Raw genomic sequence first — 15,341 nt, 5'->3', positions numbered from 1 at the left:
TCTGCTTTAAATTTGTCCATTTTTCCTGTTTTCGTTAATGCTGGCTGTATACCATTTTGCTTATAGTTCACTAAGGGAAGATTAGATTCTTACCCTGATAATCTTGACACCACATTTGACATAAAGACACTGCATGTAAAGACATATCAGTCTTGACTAATGGGTTTTTGCAGAAGGAATCATCTACAGCTTTTCAGCAATTCCTCGTCGTGTCAATGAACAGTGCCCCATCTCCTCAGTTTGCATCAAAGCAGTTATTACCCCTAAAAGAGGAGATATAACAAGGAGGACACAGGGTTAGTGAGGTCTTTTCTGCTCTGCAACAAAAAGAATCAATTAAATCTCATGAAACTTAATACATACCTACCTGAGTGCAAACAGAACTAACATTTATACAATTGGATTAGGCTCTCCCAAGAACTCTACTATAGTCAGAAAACAATGATCTTCATACTCTCTTGGCTGCTCCAAAACAAGCATCTGGAGACACACATACATGTCCGAGACAGGAAGCAGACAATTGACATCTGACATGGTGGGCATCAAGACTCAAGTCTCTTTATATTGAAAAGATTATTGAGGTAAGAACCTAATCTTCCCTTCCAATGCAAAAGAGACACGAGTCTTGACCAGTGAAACATACCAGAACTGTTTCCTGAGTTTAGGGCAGGGCAGATGAGCCTGCTGCTAGCACCTAGGACCCAGATGCGATATCCATTTGTGCCGCCACATCCACTCTATAAAACTTTGTAAAAGTATGGAAAGTAGACCATGTAGCTGCACTACAAATCTCTTTGGATGGAACCACCCATGATTCTGCACATGAAAAAACCACACTTCTAGTGGGATGTGCCTTCAAGGAGATTGGGGGTCATTTACCACAGCCAATGTACGCAGACGAAATAGCCATGTGTATCTATCTGGAAATAGAGGCTTTCCCAGTTTGCCAGGACTGATGAGCACATAATGATGATCTGAAAGGTGAAAATCATTTGTCACTTTAAGATAATGGAGAAGAACTCTACTCACGTACAGTACCGCCAAAACGTTGTCCTTTTTCTTTACACCTGTAGCCTGGAACGCAGGCAGGCGTAATTCCTAATCGACATGGAACGCCGACACTATCTTTGAAAGAAAGGAAGACACTGCATGTAAAGACACACCTGAAGCTCTGAAACTCTTCTTGTTGAGGCTATGTGTACTAGGAAGACCGCCTTGATGGGCAGGTCCATCCATCAGCGATGCCTCTTGTAAGGACTCATATGGAGCTTTACTGAGGGCCCATAGCACAATGTTAACATTCCATGTTGTCGCACGGAAGGATACAATCACAACACTCCCTTCAGAAACCTAGAAACATGTGGATGGGAAGCCAAAGAGCTCTTCTCCAGTAAGGCACTAAAGCACAAGAGGTTTGCTACCTGTACCATGAGGGAGCTAACTACTTGGCCCTGTTTGAGACTATCCTGAAGAAACAGAAAATCAGAGCCCTAAAAGGCTCTACCTTCTGTTCTGAACATCAGCGCTTCCAAGTCCTAGCATAGGCTGGGACTGTAGTTGACTTATTAGATCATAGCAGGGCAGCTATGACCCCCTCTAAGTAGCCTTTCATCCCTAGAGCTGAGAGCTCAAGAGCCATGCAGTTAAGCCCAAAGTGTTCTGGACTCTCAGGGCAATTGGATCCTGTGAGAACAGCACTGGTTGAGGTGACAGTCTGAGACACTTGTCCTGCTGTAGCCAAACTAGATCTGCATACCATGGCCGGCATGGCCAATTTGTTGCCGCAAAAATCATCACCCCTTGGTGAGCCGCTATTCTTTGAATAATCTAATCTATCATTGGCCATAGGGGAAAAACATACAACAGTTCCTTTGTTGGCCACGGTTGGACCAAGGCATTTATGTTGAAGTTTCCTAGCTATACTTTGTGGATGAAGAATCAAGAAGCCTTCTTATTGTCTGCTGATATCATTAGATCAAACGTCTGCCTCTCCCAACACTTTACAATTCTGGTGAAGGCAATCTGGGACAAAGACCATGCCCCTGGATATACTGTAGAGCAGGGTTGTCCAACCTTCTGGCTTCCTTGGGCCCCATTGGCCAAATAAAAATGTTTCTGGGGCCGCACAAACACGAAAACGCTGCAGCAAGACAGAGGAGGGAGCCAGCAAGACGGTAAACACCCAGGGGCAGCAGAGGAAAACACTGCAACGCCCTCGAATGGGGCCACACAAAATACTTCAAGGGGCCGCATGTGGCCCTTGGGCTGCAGATTGGACACCCCTGCTGTAGAGTCTGGTGAATGAGATAGTCTGCTTGTACACTGTCTACCCCTGCTATATATGCTGCCAAAATGGTTTGTAGGTAGGTTTCCACCTAGTGAAACAACAACTGGGTCTGTAGCTTCAAGGGAGCCTTGGTGCCTCCCTATCTGTTAATGTATGCCATCTCTGTGGCAATATCCAAAAAGACCCTGACCATTTTGCCTTCCAGGGTCTTTTTGAATGACTGTAGTGCTAGGCGAATGGCTCTCAGTTCCAATCTGTTGATGGACTATTTTCTCTGAGAGGGTAACCATCGGCCCTGAATTGGGCAACTCTCGCAATGACTTCCCCAGCTGTAAAGGCTGGCATCTGTCATCAGTATCACCCAGAAGGAATTGAGGAGAGACAATCCTTTGGACAGTGTCTCCACCCAAAGCCACCAACTCAAGCTTTGATGCAATTTCACCATCCAGATCAATGGCATCTGAAGTGAATCTATCTGCGAAGACCGGCGGAATAACAGCGTATTCTGAAGAAGGCATAAATGAGCTTTTCCCAAAGTACCACTTCTATAGTTGCTACCATCGACCCCAGCATTTGCAGGTAGTACCAAGCTGTGGGAGTTGGCTTTGACAGAACTCTAAAATCTGGATTCTTAGCTTCTGCTTGCATGACTCTGGAAGAAAAACATAACCTTTCGCTGTGTTGAAAAGGATCTCCAAATACTTCAGGGATTGGGTCGATTCCAAGTGACTCTTTCAGAAACTGATAATCCATCCCAGGTCTTGCAATAGAGAATGACATGGGGAAAAAATTTGTCCCCATCCCCGCAACCACTGTCCTGTCACCGTCCCGTTCCCGCAACCACTATCCCCACCCCGTCCCCATCCCCACAACCACTGTTCCTGCCCCCACAACTACTATCACCGCAGCATCCATATAAGCCTCAGTACTGCAATATTTAGCTTATTTCTTCCTTATAAATCAAAGTTCTGGCTGCTGAACTAGAGAAAGATGTTCAGCTAGTAGGGCTTTGTTTATAAATTTTTTATCAACACAACTAATATACTACTTTATCCTAAAGCAAAAAAAAAATTAAATAAACAAATTTTTTTCTACCTTTGTCGTTTGGTTTCCGCTTTCCTCATCTTCTCATTCATTTCCTTCCATCCACTGTCTGCCTTCTCTGTCTCTTCCATATGCTCTGTTACTGTGCCTCTCCCTTCCATCTCACCCTCCATCCCAATTGGTCTGCCACCCTTCTTCTTCCTTCTGCTCCCCCCATAGTCTGGAATCTCTCTCTTCCCCATTTCCCTTCAGCATGTTCCTCTCCTCCCCACCTTCCCCAGATCCTTTCAGCGTCTGTTCCTCCGCACCCCATCTTCCCCAGTTCCCTTCAGTGTCTGTTCATCCGCACCCCACCTTCCCCAGTTCCTCTCTACCCCACCTTCCCTAGTTCCCTTCAGCGTCTTTTCCTCCACAGCCCACCTTCCCCAGTTCCCCTCTACCCCCCAGTCTGCCACCCTTCTTCTTCCTTCTGCTCCCCCCATAGTCTGGAATCTCTCTCTTCCCCAGTTCCCTTCAGCGTCTGTTCCTCCGCACCCCACCTTCCCCAGTTCCCTTCAGCATCTGTTCCTCTCTAGCCCACCTTCCCCAAGTCCCTTCAGCGTCTGTTCCTCTCTAGCCCACCTTCCCCAAGTCCCTTCAGCGTCTGTTCTCGCTAGCCCACCTTCCCCAGTTCCCTTCAGTGTCTGATCTTCTCTAGCCCACCTTTCCCAGGTCCCTTCAGCGTCTGTCCCTCTCTAACTCACCTTCCCCAGGTCCCTTCAGCGTGTTCCTCTCCACCCCACCTTCCTTCAGCATCTGTTCTTCTCCACCCCACCTTCCCCAGGTCCCTTCAGCATCTGTTCTTCTCCACCCCACCTTTCCTCCCTTTCTCCCTCCCTGCTCCTTAACTTCACGGCAGGCAATTTCTCTAAAAGTGCTTCCTACCAGCAGCCGGGGTGTTGAAATCGCATGTGGCTGCAGGAAAGGTCGTCTCTGATGCAACTTCCGGTTGTTTCAGAGACGATCAAAGCTGGAGGATGATGCAGCGGTCATTGGGGTGGGCAGACTAGATGGGCCGTGGCCCTTATCTGCCGTCTATTTCTATGTTTCATCTTATAGCATGTGCGCACCACAAAAGAAGCTGCCGCTACTGCTTTCAGACCCAATGCTAGAGCTTCAAACTGTCACTTGAAGACTAAGTCCACCCTGCAATCCTGAGCATCCTTTAAAATTACTCCACCTTCACTAGAAAGGGACATGCATTTTTAACTTGCACTAACAGAGAATCCACTTTAGGTGGTACGAATAACTGCTGGAACTCAGGAGTTACCGGATACAATTTTGTCATGGCTCTAGCAAACCTCTGGAGCCTCCCAAAGTTCTGTCAGCATCATACCGATCTCCGGATGTGAAGGAAAAAATATGGACTAGGTCTTAGAATTGCTCACAAGAGACATTTGAGCCTTGGAAGTTTGCGGTGGTTCCAAATTTAACTTCATGAGATAGTATTATTACTTCCATTAAGTCCACCGGTTTTAACAGTCTGCATACTGTCTGGTCCTCTAAACCTGAGGATTTACTGTATGGGAGTAAAGGGATGGACCCTGATCCCAAATCATCCTAGCCCTTTTCTGAATGGACCTCTGGTTCCTGCAGAGCACCTTTTTGTGCTGGACCAGTGCTATGTAAGACACTCCCTGACCAGGCACCAGCATACTATCAGGCTGTGCAGACAAGCCTTTATATTTCCAATAAGTCTCAAACATTACACTGGCAAAATCAGAGTCAAATCCATGAACAGGATCTCCTGAAGACCCTAGCAGGGACGTTTTTCTGCCTCCTCATGGGTTCCAAGGTGTCTGCGCATTTGCATTTCACCGACAACGCAGAGTTGCAATTTGAGAGCTTAGGAGGGATTTTTGACCCAACATTCGAGCATCCTATGACTCCAAGACCTCATGTGCCCCACGGAATATGAATGCTCCTCAGCCAGCCATTCAGCACAAAACTGGCATGATACAGAGGTAGAAAGGCCTGGGAAGTCCACAGGGAAAGATAGCACAGTTACTTACCGTAACAGGTGTTATCCAGGGACAGCAGGCAGATATTCTTTACGCATGGGTGACGTCACCGACGGAGCCCTGGTACGGACCTTTTTAACTAGAAAGTTCTAGTTGGCCGCACCGCGCATGCGCGAGTGCCTTCCCGCCCGACGGAGGAGTGCGTGGTCCCCAGTTAAGATAAGCCAGCTAAGAAGCCAACCCGGGGAGGTGGGTGGGACGTAAGAATATCTGCCTGCTGTCCCTGGATAACACCTGTTACGGTAAGTAACTGTGCTTTATCCCAGGACAAGCAGGCAGCATATTCTTTACGCATGGGTGACCTCCAAGCTAACAGAGAGGGAGGAAGGATGGTTGGCCATTAGGAAAATAAATTTTGTAACACAGATTGGCCGAAGTATCCATCCCGTCTGGAGAAGGCATCCAGACAGTAGTGAGTAGTGAACGTGTGAACTGAGGACCAAGTGGCAGCCTTGCAGATTTCCTCGATGGGCGTGGAACGGAGGAAAGCCACAGAAGCAGCCATAGCTCTGACCCTGTGGGCCGTGACAGCACCTTCCAGTGAGAGACTGGCCCGAGCATAACAGAACGCAATACAGGCAGCAAGCCAATTGGAAAGCGTCCGTTTAGAGACAGGACGACCTAGACGGTTAGGATCGAAGGTCAGAAAGAGCTGAGGGGATGAGCGGTGAGCCCTGGTACAGTCAAGGTAGTATGCAAGGGCACGCTTACAATCCAGCGTGTGCAACGCCTGTTCCCCAGGATGAGAATGGGGTTTAGGGAAAAAGACAGGCAACACAATGGACTGGTTGAGGTGAAAGGCCGAGACCACCTTGGGAAGGAATTTAGGATGGGTACGCAGAACCACCTTGTCATGGTGAAAAACAGTGAACGGCGGATCGGCGACCAGTGCATGCATCTCACTAACCCTCCTGGCAGAGGTGATGGCAATGAGGAAAAGCACCTTCCATGTTAGAAGTTTGAGCGAAGTGGTGGCAAGAGGCTCAAAAGGGGGTTTCATGAGGGCTGATAAAACCACATTCAGGTCCCAGACGACAGGAGGAGGTTTCAGAGGTGGTTTGACATTGAAGAGGCCTCTCATGAACCGGGAAACCAGTGGATGAGCCGTTAGAGGTTTTCCGAGGATAGGCTCATGAAACGCAGTGATGGCACTGAGGTGGACTCTGATTGAGGTAGACTTGAGGCCAGCGTCGGACAGAGAGAGCAAATAGTCCAGTACAGTTTCCACCGCCAATGAGGTGGGATCGTGGTGATGCAGTCGACACCAAGAGGAGAACCGGGTCCACTTCTGATGGTAACATTGGAGGGTGGCCGGTTTCATGGAGGCATCCAAAATGCGACGGACAGGCTGAGACAGATTCTCTGGAGATGTCAGCCCGAGAGAAACCAAGCTGTCAGGTGGAGCGAAGACAGATTGGGATGCAGTAGAGACTGACGTTGCTGCGTAAGTAGAGTAGGAAACACAGGAAGAGGGATGGGCTCCCTGGAACTGAGCTGAAGCAGGAGGGAGAACCAGTGTTGGCTAGGCCACCGAGGAGTGATGAGAATCATGGTGGCCTTGTCCCTGCGGAGTTTGGACAACGTCCGCAACATCAGAGGTAGTGGAGGAAAGGCATAGAGGAACCGATCCGTCCAGTCGAGCAGGAATGCATCTGGGGTCAGACGATGAGGAGAGAAGAGTCTGGAGCAGAACTGGGGCAGCTGATGGTTGTGAGGTGCTGCAAAGAGGTCCACCTGCGGAGTGCCCCAGCGAGCAAAGATGGAGTGGAGTGTTGAAGGGTCCAGGGTCCACTCGTGAGGTTGAAGGATGCGGCTGAGATTGTCGGCCAGGGAGTTCTGTTCGCCCTGGATATAGACAGCCTTGAGGAAGAGGTTGCGGGCTGTGGCCCAGGTCCAGATGCGGAGAGCCTCCTGACAAAGGAGGCGAGATCCGGTGCCGCCTTGCTTGTTTATGTAGTACATGGCGACTTGATTGTCTGTGCACAGGAGAAGAACCTGAGGGCAGAGAAGGTGCTGGAAAGCTTTGAGAGCATAGAACATGGCTCTGAGTTCCAGGAAATTGATGTGATGTTGACGCTCCTGAGGGGTCCAGAGTCCCTGGGTGCGTAGATCTCCTAGGTGAGCTCCCCACGCATAGGGGGGAGGCATCTGTGGTGATGATCATGGAGTAAGGGGGTAGATGAAAGAGTAGACCCCTGGAAAGATGTGAGGAGTTCAACCACCATTGAAGAGATCGCTGAAGAGACGATGTCACAGAGATGGGATGAGAAAGAAGATCCGTGGTCTGTGACCATTGGTTGGCAAGAGTCCATTGGGGTGTCCTGAGGTGGAGTCGTGCCAGAGGAAGCACATGTACCGTCGAGGCCATGTGGCCCAGGAGGACCATCATCTGTCGGGCTGGAATGAAATGATGAAGGAGCACCTGACGACAGAGGCGGAGCAGGGTCCGTTGACGATCGGAGGGGAGAAACGCCCTCATTAGTGTGGTGTCGAGAACTGCTCCAATGAACTGAAGTCGCTGTGTAGGAAGCAGATGCGACTTGGGGTAGTTGATCTCGAACCCCAGGAGATGGAGGAGAGAGATGGTGTGATGAGTGGCTTGCAGCACAAGTGGCGATGTAGGTGCTTTCACCAACCAATCGTCCAAGTAGGGGAACACCTGGAGGTTGTGAGACCTGAGGAAGGCCGCCACCACAATAAGGCACTTGGTGAACACCCTGGGCGATGAAGCGAGGCCAAAAGGTAGCACTTTGTACTGATAGTGACGGTGCTGTATCTGAAACCGGAGGTAGCGACGTGAAGTCTGATTGATTGGGATGTGAGTGTAGGCCTCTTTGAGGTCCAGGGAACACAGCCAGTCGTGTTGAGAGAGAAGAGGGTACAGCGTGGCAAGGGAGAGCATTCTGAACTTCTCCTTGACCAGACACTTGTTGAGGTCCCTGAGATCGAGGATGGGACGAAGGTCTCCTGTCTTCTTGGGAACCAGGAAGTAGCGGGAGTAGAATCCCTGACCCCTTTGGGCCGGAGGCACTTCTTCGATGGCATTGAGAAGAAGGAGGGATTGGACCTCCCTCAGGAGGAGGGGGGTTTGGGAGGAGTGAGAAGCAGACTCTACGGGAGGGTTGTCTGGTGGGAGAGTCTGGAAGTTGAGAGAGTAGCCGTGGCGGATGATGTTGAGGACCCATTGGTCTGATGTGATGACCTCCCAACGGCTGATGAAGATTTGGAGACGTCCTCCGATTGTTTGAGGAAGAGGCAACGAGGGAGGAAGACTGTGAGAGGCTTGGCAGGTTGATTAGACTGAGAGCGAGCCTGAGTGTGCTGATGTTGTTGACGGGGCCGCCGAGGTTGCTGAGAAGGCGGATTGAGGGGTCTGGCAGAGAACCTGCGCTGGTACGAGGACTGTGGTCTGTAAGGGCGAGCAGGTGGAACCTTTTTCTTAGGTTTAACAAGGGTGTCCCATCTGGTCTCATGGGCAGAGAGCTTCTGGGTGGTTGAATCTAAGGACTCCCCAAAAAGTTCATCCCCAAGACAGGGAGCGTTGGCTAGGCGGTCTTGGTGGTTGATGTCCAAATCAGATACCCTCAACCAGGCCAGGCGGTGCATGGCAACGGCCATGGCAGATGCACGGGAGGTCAGCTCAAAGGAATCATAGATAGAGCGCACCATAAATTTCCGCAGTTGAAGGAGGCCGGAAATTTGCTGCTGGAAGAGCGGAACTTTGCGTTCCGAGGGCGGACAGTTGTTGGACTAGATGTTTCATGTAAAAAGAGAAATGAAATGTGTAATTGTTCGCCCTGTTGGCCAGCATTGCGTTTTGATAAAGGCGCTTGCCAAACTTGTCCATCGTTTTGCCTTCTCTGCCAGGAGGGGTGGAGGCATAAACACTGGAGCCCTGAGTTTTCTTTAAGGTAGACTCAACCAGGAGAGACTCATGGGGCAGCTGAGGTTTGTCAAAACCCGGGATCGGGATGACCCTGTAAAGGCTATCCAGCTTCCGGGAGGCCCCGGGGACGGTGAGTGGGTTCTCCCAGTTCTTATAAAAAGTTTCCCGCAGTATGTCATGCACGGGTAACTTGAGAAACTCCTTGGGAGGCTGTTCAAAATCCAAGGCCTCCAGAAAGGCCTGGGATTTTTTGGAGTCAGACTCGAGAGGGATAGAGAGAGCCGCTGACATCTCCCTGAGGAATTTGAGAAGGAGGATTGCTCAGGCTTAGAGGTGGTATCAGGCGCTGAGGGCTCTTCGTCCGACGACGATGCGTCCTCCTCGGTACTGGGAGGGGAGTCTTCCCATAAGTCCAGGTCCCTGACATCAGTGTGCGCATGTCGAGATATCGGGGTGGAAGGCTCAGTATGGTGTGTCTTAGACAGAGACTTGCCAGAGCGCATCGAGATATTACCGGGAGAGGAAGATCGGTGCTGGTCTCGGTCCCGGGAAGAACGGTGCCGGTCTCGGTCCGGGGAGGACCGGTGCCCAGCCTGGTACCGAGGAGGATCGGCATCAGCGTGGGTATGACCTACGGGATGGGCATGAAGGTGTTCAGCCGAGAGAATCGGCATGGAGGAGTTCAGTGGTACCGATGGAATGGATACCGGTTGGATGGCGCGAGGCTCGGGCCGGTCTGGCACCGAAAGGAGCGGTGCCAGGAGGGTCGGTAACAGGTGCTGGAGTTGTTGCTGCAGCTGTTCTTGTAATTTGTCTTGGAGGATGGTCGCGATGCGGTCATCCAGGGGTTGCACCGGAACCGCTTTTTTCTGCTTCGGTTCCTTAGGTGCCGCTCCACGCCCCGGCGATGAGGAGGCCGATGACGAGGCACTCACCGAGATCGGGGCGGAGCGTTTCCGGGGTCGGCGTGAAGCCGGTAGGGTCGGTGTCGCCACTGAGGCCGGAGGGCGCTCAAGGGAGGTGGAAGGCTTCTTAGCCGGCTTACCTGGCGCCAGCGACGCCGATGAAGGATCGGGCGTCGTCGAAGTGGTGGGTGCCGATTTTGGCGGTACCGTAGTCGACGCAATCGGTTCCATAGCAGATGCGGTGCCGAAGAGGATGTTCTGCTGGATTTGTCGATTCTTTAGAGTGCGTTTTTTAAGAGTGGCACAGCAGGTGCAGGAGTCCGCCCGATGCTCAGGACCCAAACACTGTAGGCACCAATTGTGTGGGTCAGTGAGGGAGATCGGGCGTGTACACCGCTGGCACTTCTTAAAACCCGGCTGCGGGGGCATGAATGGAAAAACGGCCTCTGCAAAATCAAACCCGGAGGCCTGTATGGTGACAACAGGCCCCGCTGGGGCTGGATTGAAAATAAAGTAAAAAAAGCAAAATTTTTTTTTTTTTTTTTTGAAAAAATGAAAACAAGAAAGAACCCGAAGGCAAGGAGAAAAAATAAGAGAAAATCGCGAGCGGGAAGGCAAAAAGTAGATTTTTCAACGGCCGTTGAAAACACATGCGTCTTCTTCGCTCCGCGGAAACGAAGAAACTGGGGACCATGCACTCCTCCGTCGGGCGGGAAGGCACTCGCGCATGCGCGGTGCGGCCAACTAGAACTTTCTAGTTAAAAAGGTCTGTACCAGGGCTCCGTCGGTGACATCACCCATGCGTAAAGAATATGCTGCCTGCTTGTCCTGGGATAATAGGTTTTACCTCAGTAACCTACTTTCTAGTACACAATTTATTCCTTAACCCTTTGGGTAGTCAACCCCTTCTCAATGAGTCCAGGAGATCCATCCTCAGGTGACCCCACTACCAAACAATGCAGTCAAAATGCCTGTGGAGACAGCAACCACCCCCTGGGTCTAGCATCTGCTGGCTAAGGAAGTCAGCTTGAACTTTCTCCACTCTTGCTACATAGGCTACAGAGATTGCCTGCAGGTGGGCCTCCACCCATCGAAACAGGAGATGAGCTTCCAGCTGTAGCTGAGCATTGTTGACGTCTCCGTGCTGTAGCGTTGTCTGAAAAGACTATGGCCACCTTCTTTTCCAGGGAAGCATCCATCATCTGCAAGGGAATTCCTAGCCGCCCTGGATTTAACAGAGGCATATCTTCATATTCCCATTCTTTCTGTATCACAAAAGATATCTAAGATTCCATGATCTCGAATGACATTTCCAGTTTCTGGTGCTCCCTTTTGGATTACCACAGCACCATGCACCTTTATCAAGGTGATGGTGGTATTAGCGGCTCACCTATGCAGGATGGGCATACAGGTGCATCCTTATCTTGGCTTATCTGGGCCTCCTCTCATCAGGAAGGTGAGCATGCAGTTCAGCAGGTTGGGGAATCTCCTCCAGAGACTTGGTTGGATAGTGAATTTCTGAAAGAGTCACCTACAACCAACTCAGTGTTAGGAATATCTGGGAGTCCACTTCGACACAGCTCAGAGGCTGTGTCTTTCTTCCCAAGCCACACAGAGAAGCTCAGGAAGCTGATCTTAGAGATTCTGGCCTTACAAAGCTTACTTCCTGGCATTACCTTCAGGTTCTGGGCTTGATGGCGGCCTCTCTGGACTTTGCCTCCTAGCCAAGAGTGCATATATGACTACTCCAGGGCTCTCTGCAATGGCACTCTCTACAGACGCAGCTCCCCCGGTCTTCAGGGGCAAAATACAGCTTACGTTGGTGTCTACAGGGGGATGTCTTTTTGAGAGATATCACTCTCAGAATCAACTCTTGGGTGACCCTTACGACCAAAGCCAGCCTGAGAGGCTGGGGAGTTCACTGCTGCAACAAAAAGGAAGGAATTTGAGGCAGGTAGGGACTTGGCACCACTAGGTATACCCTCTGTTGGACCCCTAAATAACCTACACCTCCAAGCTCAAATGAAGGAAAAACCACCAGAAGCCTGCTGAAAATAGAGAATACTGGCTTAACAGTGAGTGTACCATCCTATATATGACAGAGCTCAGCTTGGTGTTCTTTATATATCGCTGCCTGCCTTCTCTCACACCAAGCAGCCTTATGGGGTAAAGACCTAGATCAACTGCTTTCGCCCACTACCTACGAGGAATTTAGGAAGCACCTAAAAACACACCTGTTCCTGAAATACCTAAACAACTGACCTCCTCTTCCCTCTCTCCTCAATAACGGTCCTCCCGACCTCTTACCCTTTTCCTCTCTCCCCTCTTAAGTCCGCATAGAACTCTTGGTTCTGTGATATATACAAATTGTTATTATTATCATATCGTAATTTTCGCTGTACTTTCAGAATTGCACATAGAACTCTTGGTTCTGTGACATATATAAATTGTTATTATCGTAATTTTCGCTGTACTTTTTGAATTGCATGGCCTTCTTCTTACAGGCCCACTTGGAAATTTCTTCCAATCTGTATACCTTATACTCTCGCTAAAGCAAATAGTATATCTATAATTTTGCTTCCTAAATGTTTCTGCCCTCTGTATTTCCTCTGACTATCTGCACATTGTAACTCGCTGAATGTCCAGCTCTCTTGATTGTAAACCGCCTAGAAGTCGCAAGATTGTGGTGGTATAGAAGAATAAAGTTATTATTATTATTATTATTATAACCCATTCATCTCTGGATTAATCTTCTGCTGATGACAAGGTAACTGCCATTATAGAATTTGCTCTTAGCATGCATCATCCTAGCCCCTAATTTTAAGCATTTCTACAGAAAATTGTTCCCTTACTGTTCCTGATTTTAGATAAGCCAAATACTTTCTTTAACAATTAAACATTCATATAGTGCTATAATATGTATAAAGTGCTGTGCAAACAGAAGAGAAAGCCCCTCTGCTATGCTAAAAGCTGGTCATGTAGAGCACCATGTTTCCTACCTGAAGTACTGTGGTTCCAGGTGGCACCATAACTGGCTGGCCATCAATAAACACTTCAATCAGGTTGCTGGCTGCTGTGGCTGTTGTTCGTACTGCAAAAAAAAATCCAAGAGAATCAATTTACCTTTTCCAAAATGTTGGAATCCAGCTTGCACTGTAGGATTCCTAGCTGTGAAATTGGTAGTGTACACATCATGCAAACAAAAATCAAAAGTAGGAACTCTTTCAAACACAGAGAATTCCAACTGTACAAACAAGCTCCTAGACTATATTAATTTAAAAACAAACAAACATTGAAGTGGAAATTTTCAACATTTTTTCATAAATAGGTATCTACCCACTTAAACTGAACATTTTATCCTGGGAAAGAGAGCAATAGTAGGGCTAGAGTTAAGGTGAGATCAGTGAAGTACATGTGCTTGAAGTTTCCCTGCAGCACCAGCTCTGCAAGATGTTTGCTCAGTTCGCTTGCAGGCCCATAGGTGCACAGTACATACAGACCTGCAAGCTCTGAAAGGAGTTTCAAAACGGACAATCTTCCATTCCATTTTTTTTGTTCCAAAGTTTAAATATAAGGATATGTGCCAGAATTCATGGGTTATGCTGTAACAACCAAACACACTAGGTCAAAATAATCCAAATGTAAAAAAAGACCTTTGAATGATGTCACTGTAATATCTACAAAAATCTTTATTGATAAATGACTGTTATATAAACACTTCTTAAACAAATACCTGCTATAAAATAAGACCTATGGTGTGGCAAATTGTATGTGCAAATTGGAGAGCCCTCAGAATTTATAATCACCCACTGTGTAGCTTAGCCAATCATTAGCCGCTGTCACTTGGGTGAATTTAGTAAGTCTCTTTCATAGAGCTTACTCCCCAATATTACTGTAATTCAAATAGTGCTTTTTGTAAAATAATAATACATAATCCTCTCTCACTTGCCACTCATTTGTCAAAACTTGAAAGAATAACAGTGTCTTAATTCAAAAGTTGTTACAACTTGAAGAACTTATTCAACAGCAATATCATCACATAATGAACTTATCTGGAGTCCTCTATACATCTGTCCACAAAAAAAAAAAAAAAGTTTGAAAAAAGGCCCCTTAAACATTTGACACCGCAGATTTCATCTTAGTAACTGCTTCAATGACTTGGGTGAGCTCAAAACTAGGATATTTTAGGCCACATTGAGTTTTAAGAATCCTGATGTTTTTGATGAAGATAGACAAACATCTGGTGGCAGAAAAAAACAGCAGTACTTGCAGCTACAGTGATGAAGAAACTAGATTGCAGCCAAGGACCCAAAGGGAAGCAGCAGAGTATGAGAATGGTAAACCCAGTCATTGCATAAGGTAATAGGAACTGGTGTAGTGGAGGAATAGAAGGCACAGTACATGAAAGGAGTGGGGGAGAAGGATATGGAAGAATGATACAAAGAATAAAAGAGGAGAGAGGTGACTGCGAAGGAAAGTAAGGAATGGAGTGCAAGAAAGGCAAAGGTTCGCGGGGGAGGGATATGGGGAAAAGAGATGTGCAAGATGAAAGGGGAGTACAAGAGAGAAACAGAGAAATATGCAGATAAAGACCATATAGCCTATCTAGTCTGCCTAACCATGCCATCTACTATCCTCTCCCTTACAGAAACATAGAAAAATAAAGGCAGATAAAGAACTAGAACTACCCACACCGACTGCTGTCTAACCACAACTCAAGAATGGGCAAACAACAACAAACACTGCCTAAACCCAAGCAAAACAGAGATTCTTTGGGTTCCTAACACAAGGGGACAAATATGACTCCTAAATATTTTTTTAGAATTATGAACTCCCCCTAAAATCTCAGGAATCTCAGGATATCTCAGGATACTTTTAAGACTCATCACTCACTTTGATCCCACAAATTCAAATAACCTTTAACAATTCTCTCATCTACAGCAGCTAGAAAATCTCTCTTCATATATTGAAAAAACAAGTCCACAGTGATCCATGCCACGATAACCATCACAACTAAACTGTCACTAGACTAACCAAAAAGAATTTGCATCAGCTACAACTAATTCAGAATGCTGCAGCATGACTGATAGAAGGCTGCAAGAGGTATGAGCATACAACACCCTTCCTGCAAAAACTACACTAGCTATCAGTACCTTACA

At 48.0% G+C, this 15,341-nt stretch overlaps 1 protein-coding gene across 2 annotated transcripts in view; it reads right to left on the bottom strand.

Annotated features, from left to right (window-relative positions):
* Window positions 1-15,341, bottom strand: part of NDUFS1 (NADH:ubiquinone oxidoreductase core subunit S1) — a 178,254-nt gene that overhangs the window by 142,607 nt on the left and 20,306 nt on the right. For both annotated transcript variants that reach the window (XM_033944300.1, XM_033944299.1), the window contains exon 3: window positions 13,182-13,273. In XM_033944300.1, the coding sequence (XP_033800191.1) occupies window positions 13,182-13,273 (92 nt within the window). The remainder of the gene's footprint in view (window positions 1-13,181; window positions 13,274-15,341) is intronic.

The sequence above is a fragment of the Geotrypetes seraphini genome, chromosome 5, assembly GCF_902459505.1.
Source record: "Geotrypetes seraphini chromosome 5, aGeoSer1.1, whole genome shotgun sequence".
In the NCBI taxonomy this organism is placed as follows: Eukaryota; Metazoa; Chordata; class Amphibia; order Gymnophiona; family Dermophiidae; genus Geotrypetes; species Geotrypetes seraphini.
This window is presented reverse-complemented; position numbering and strand designations above follow the sequence as displayed.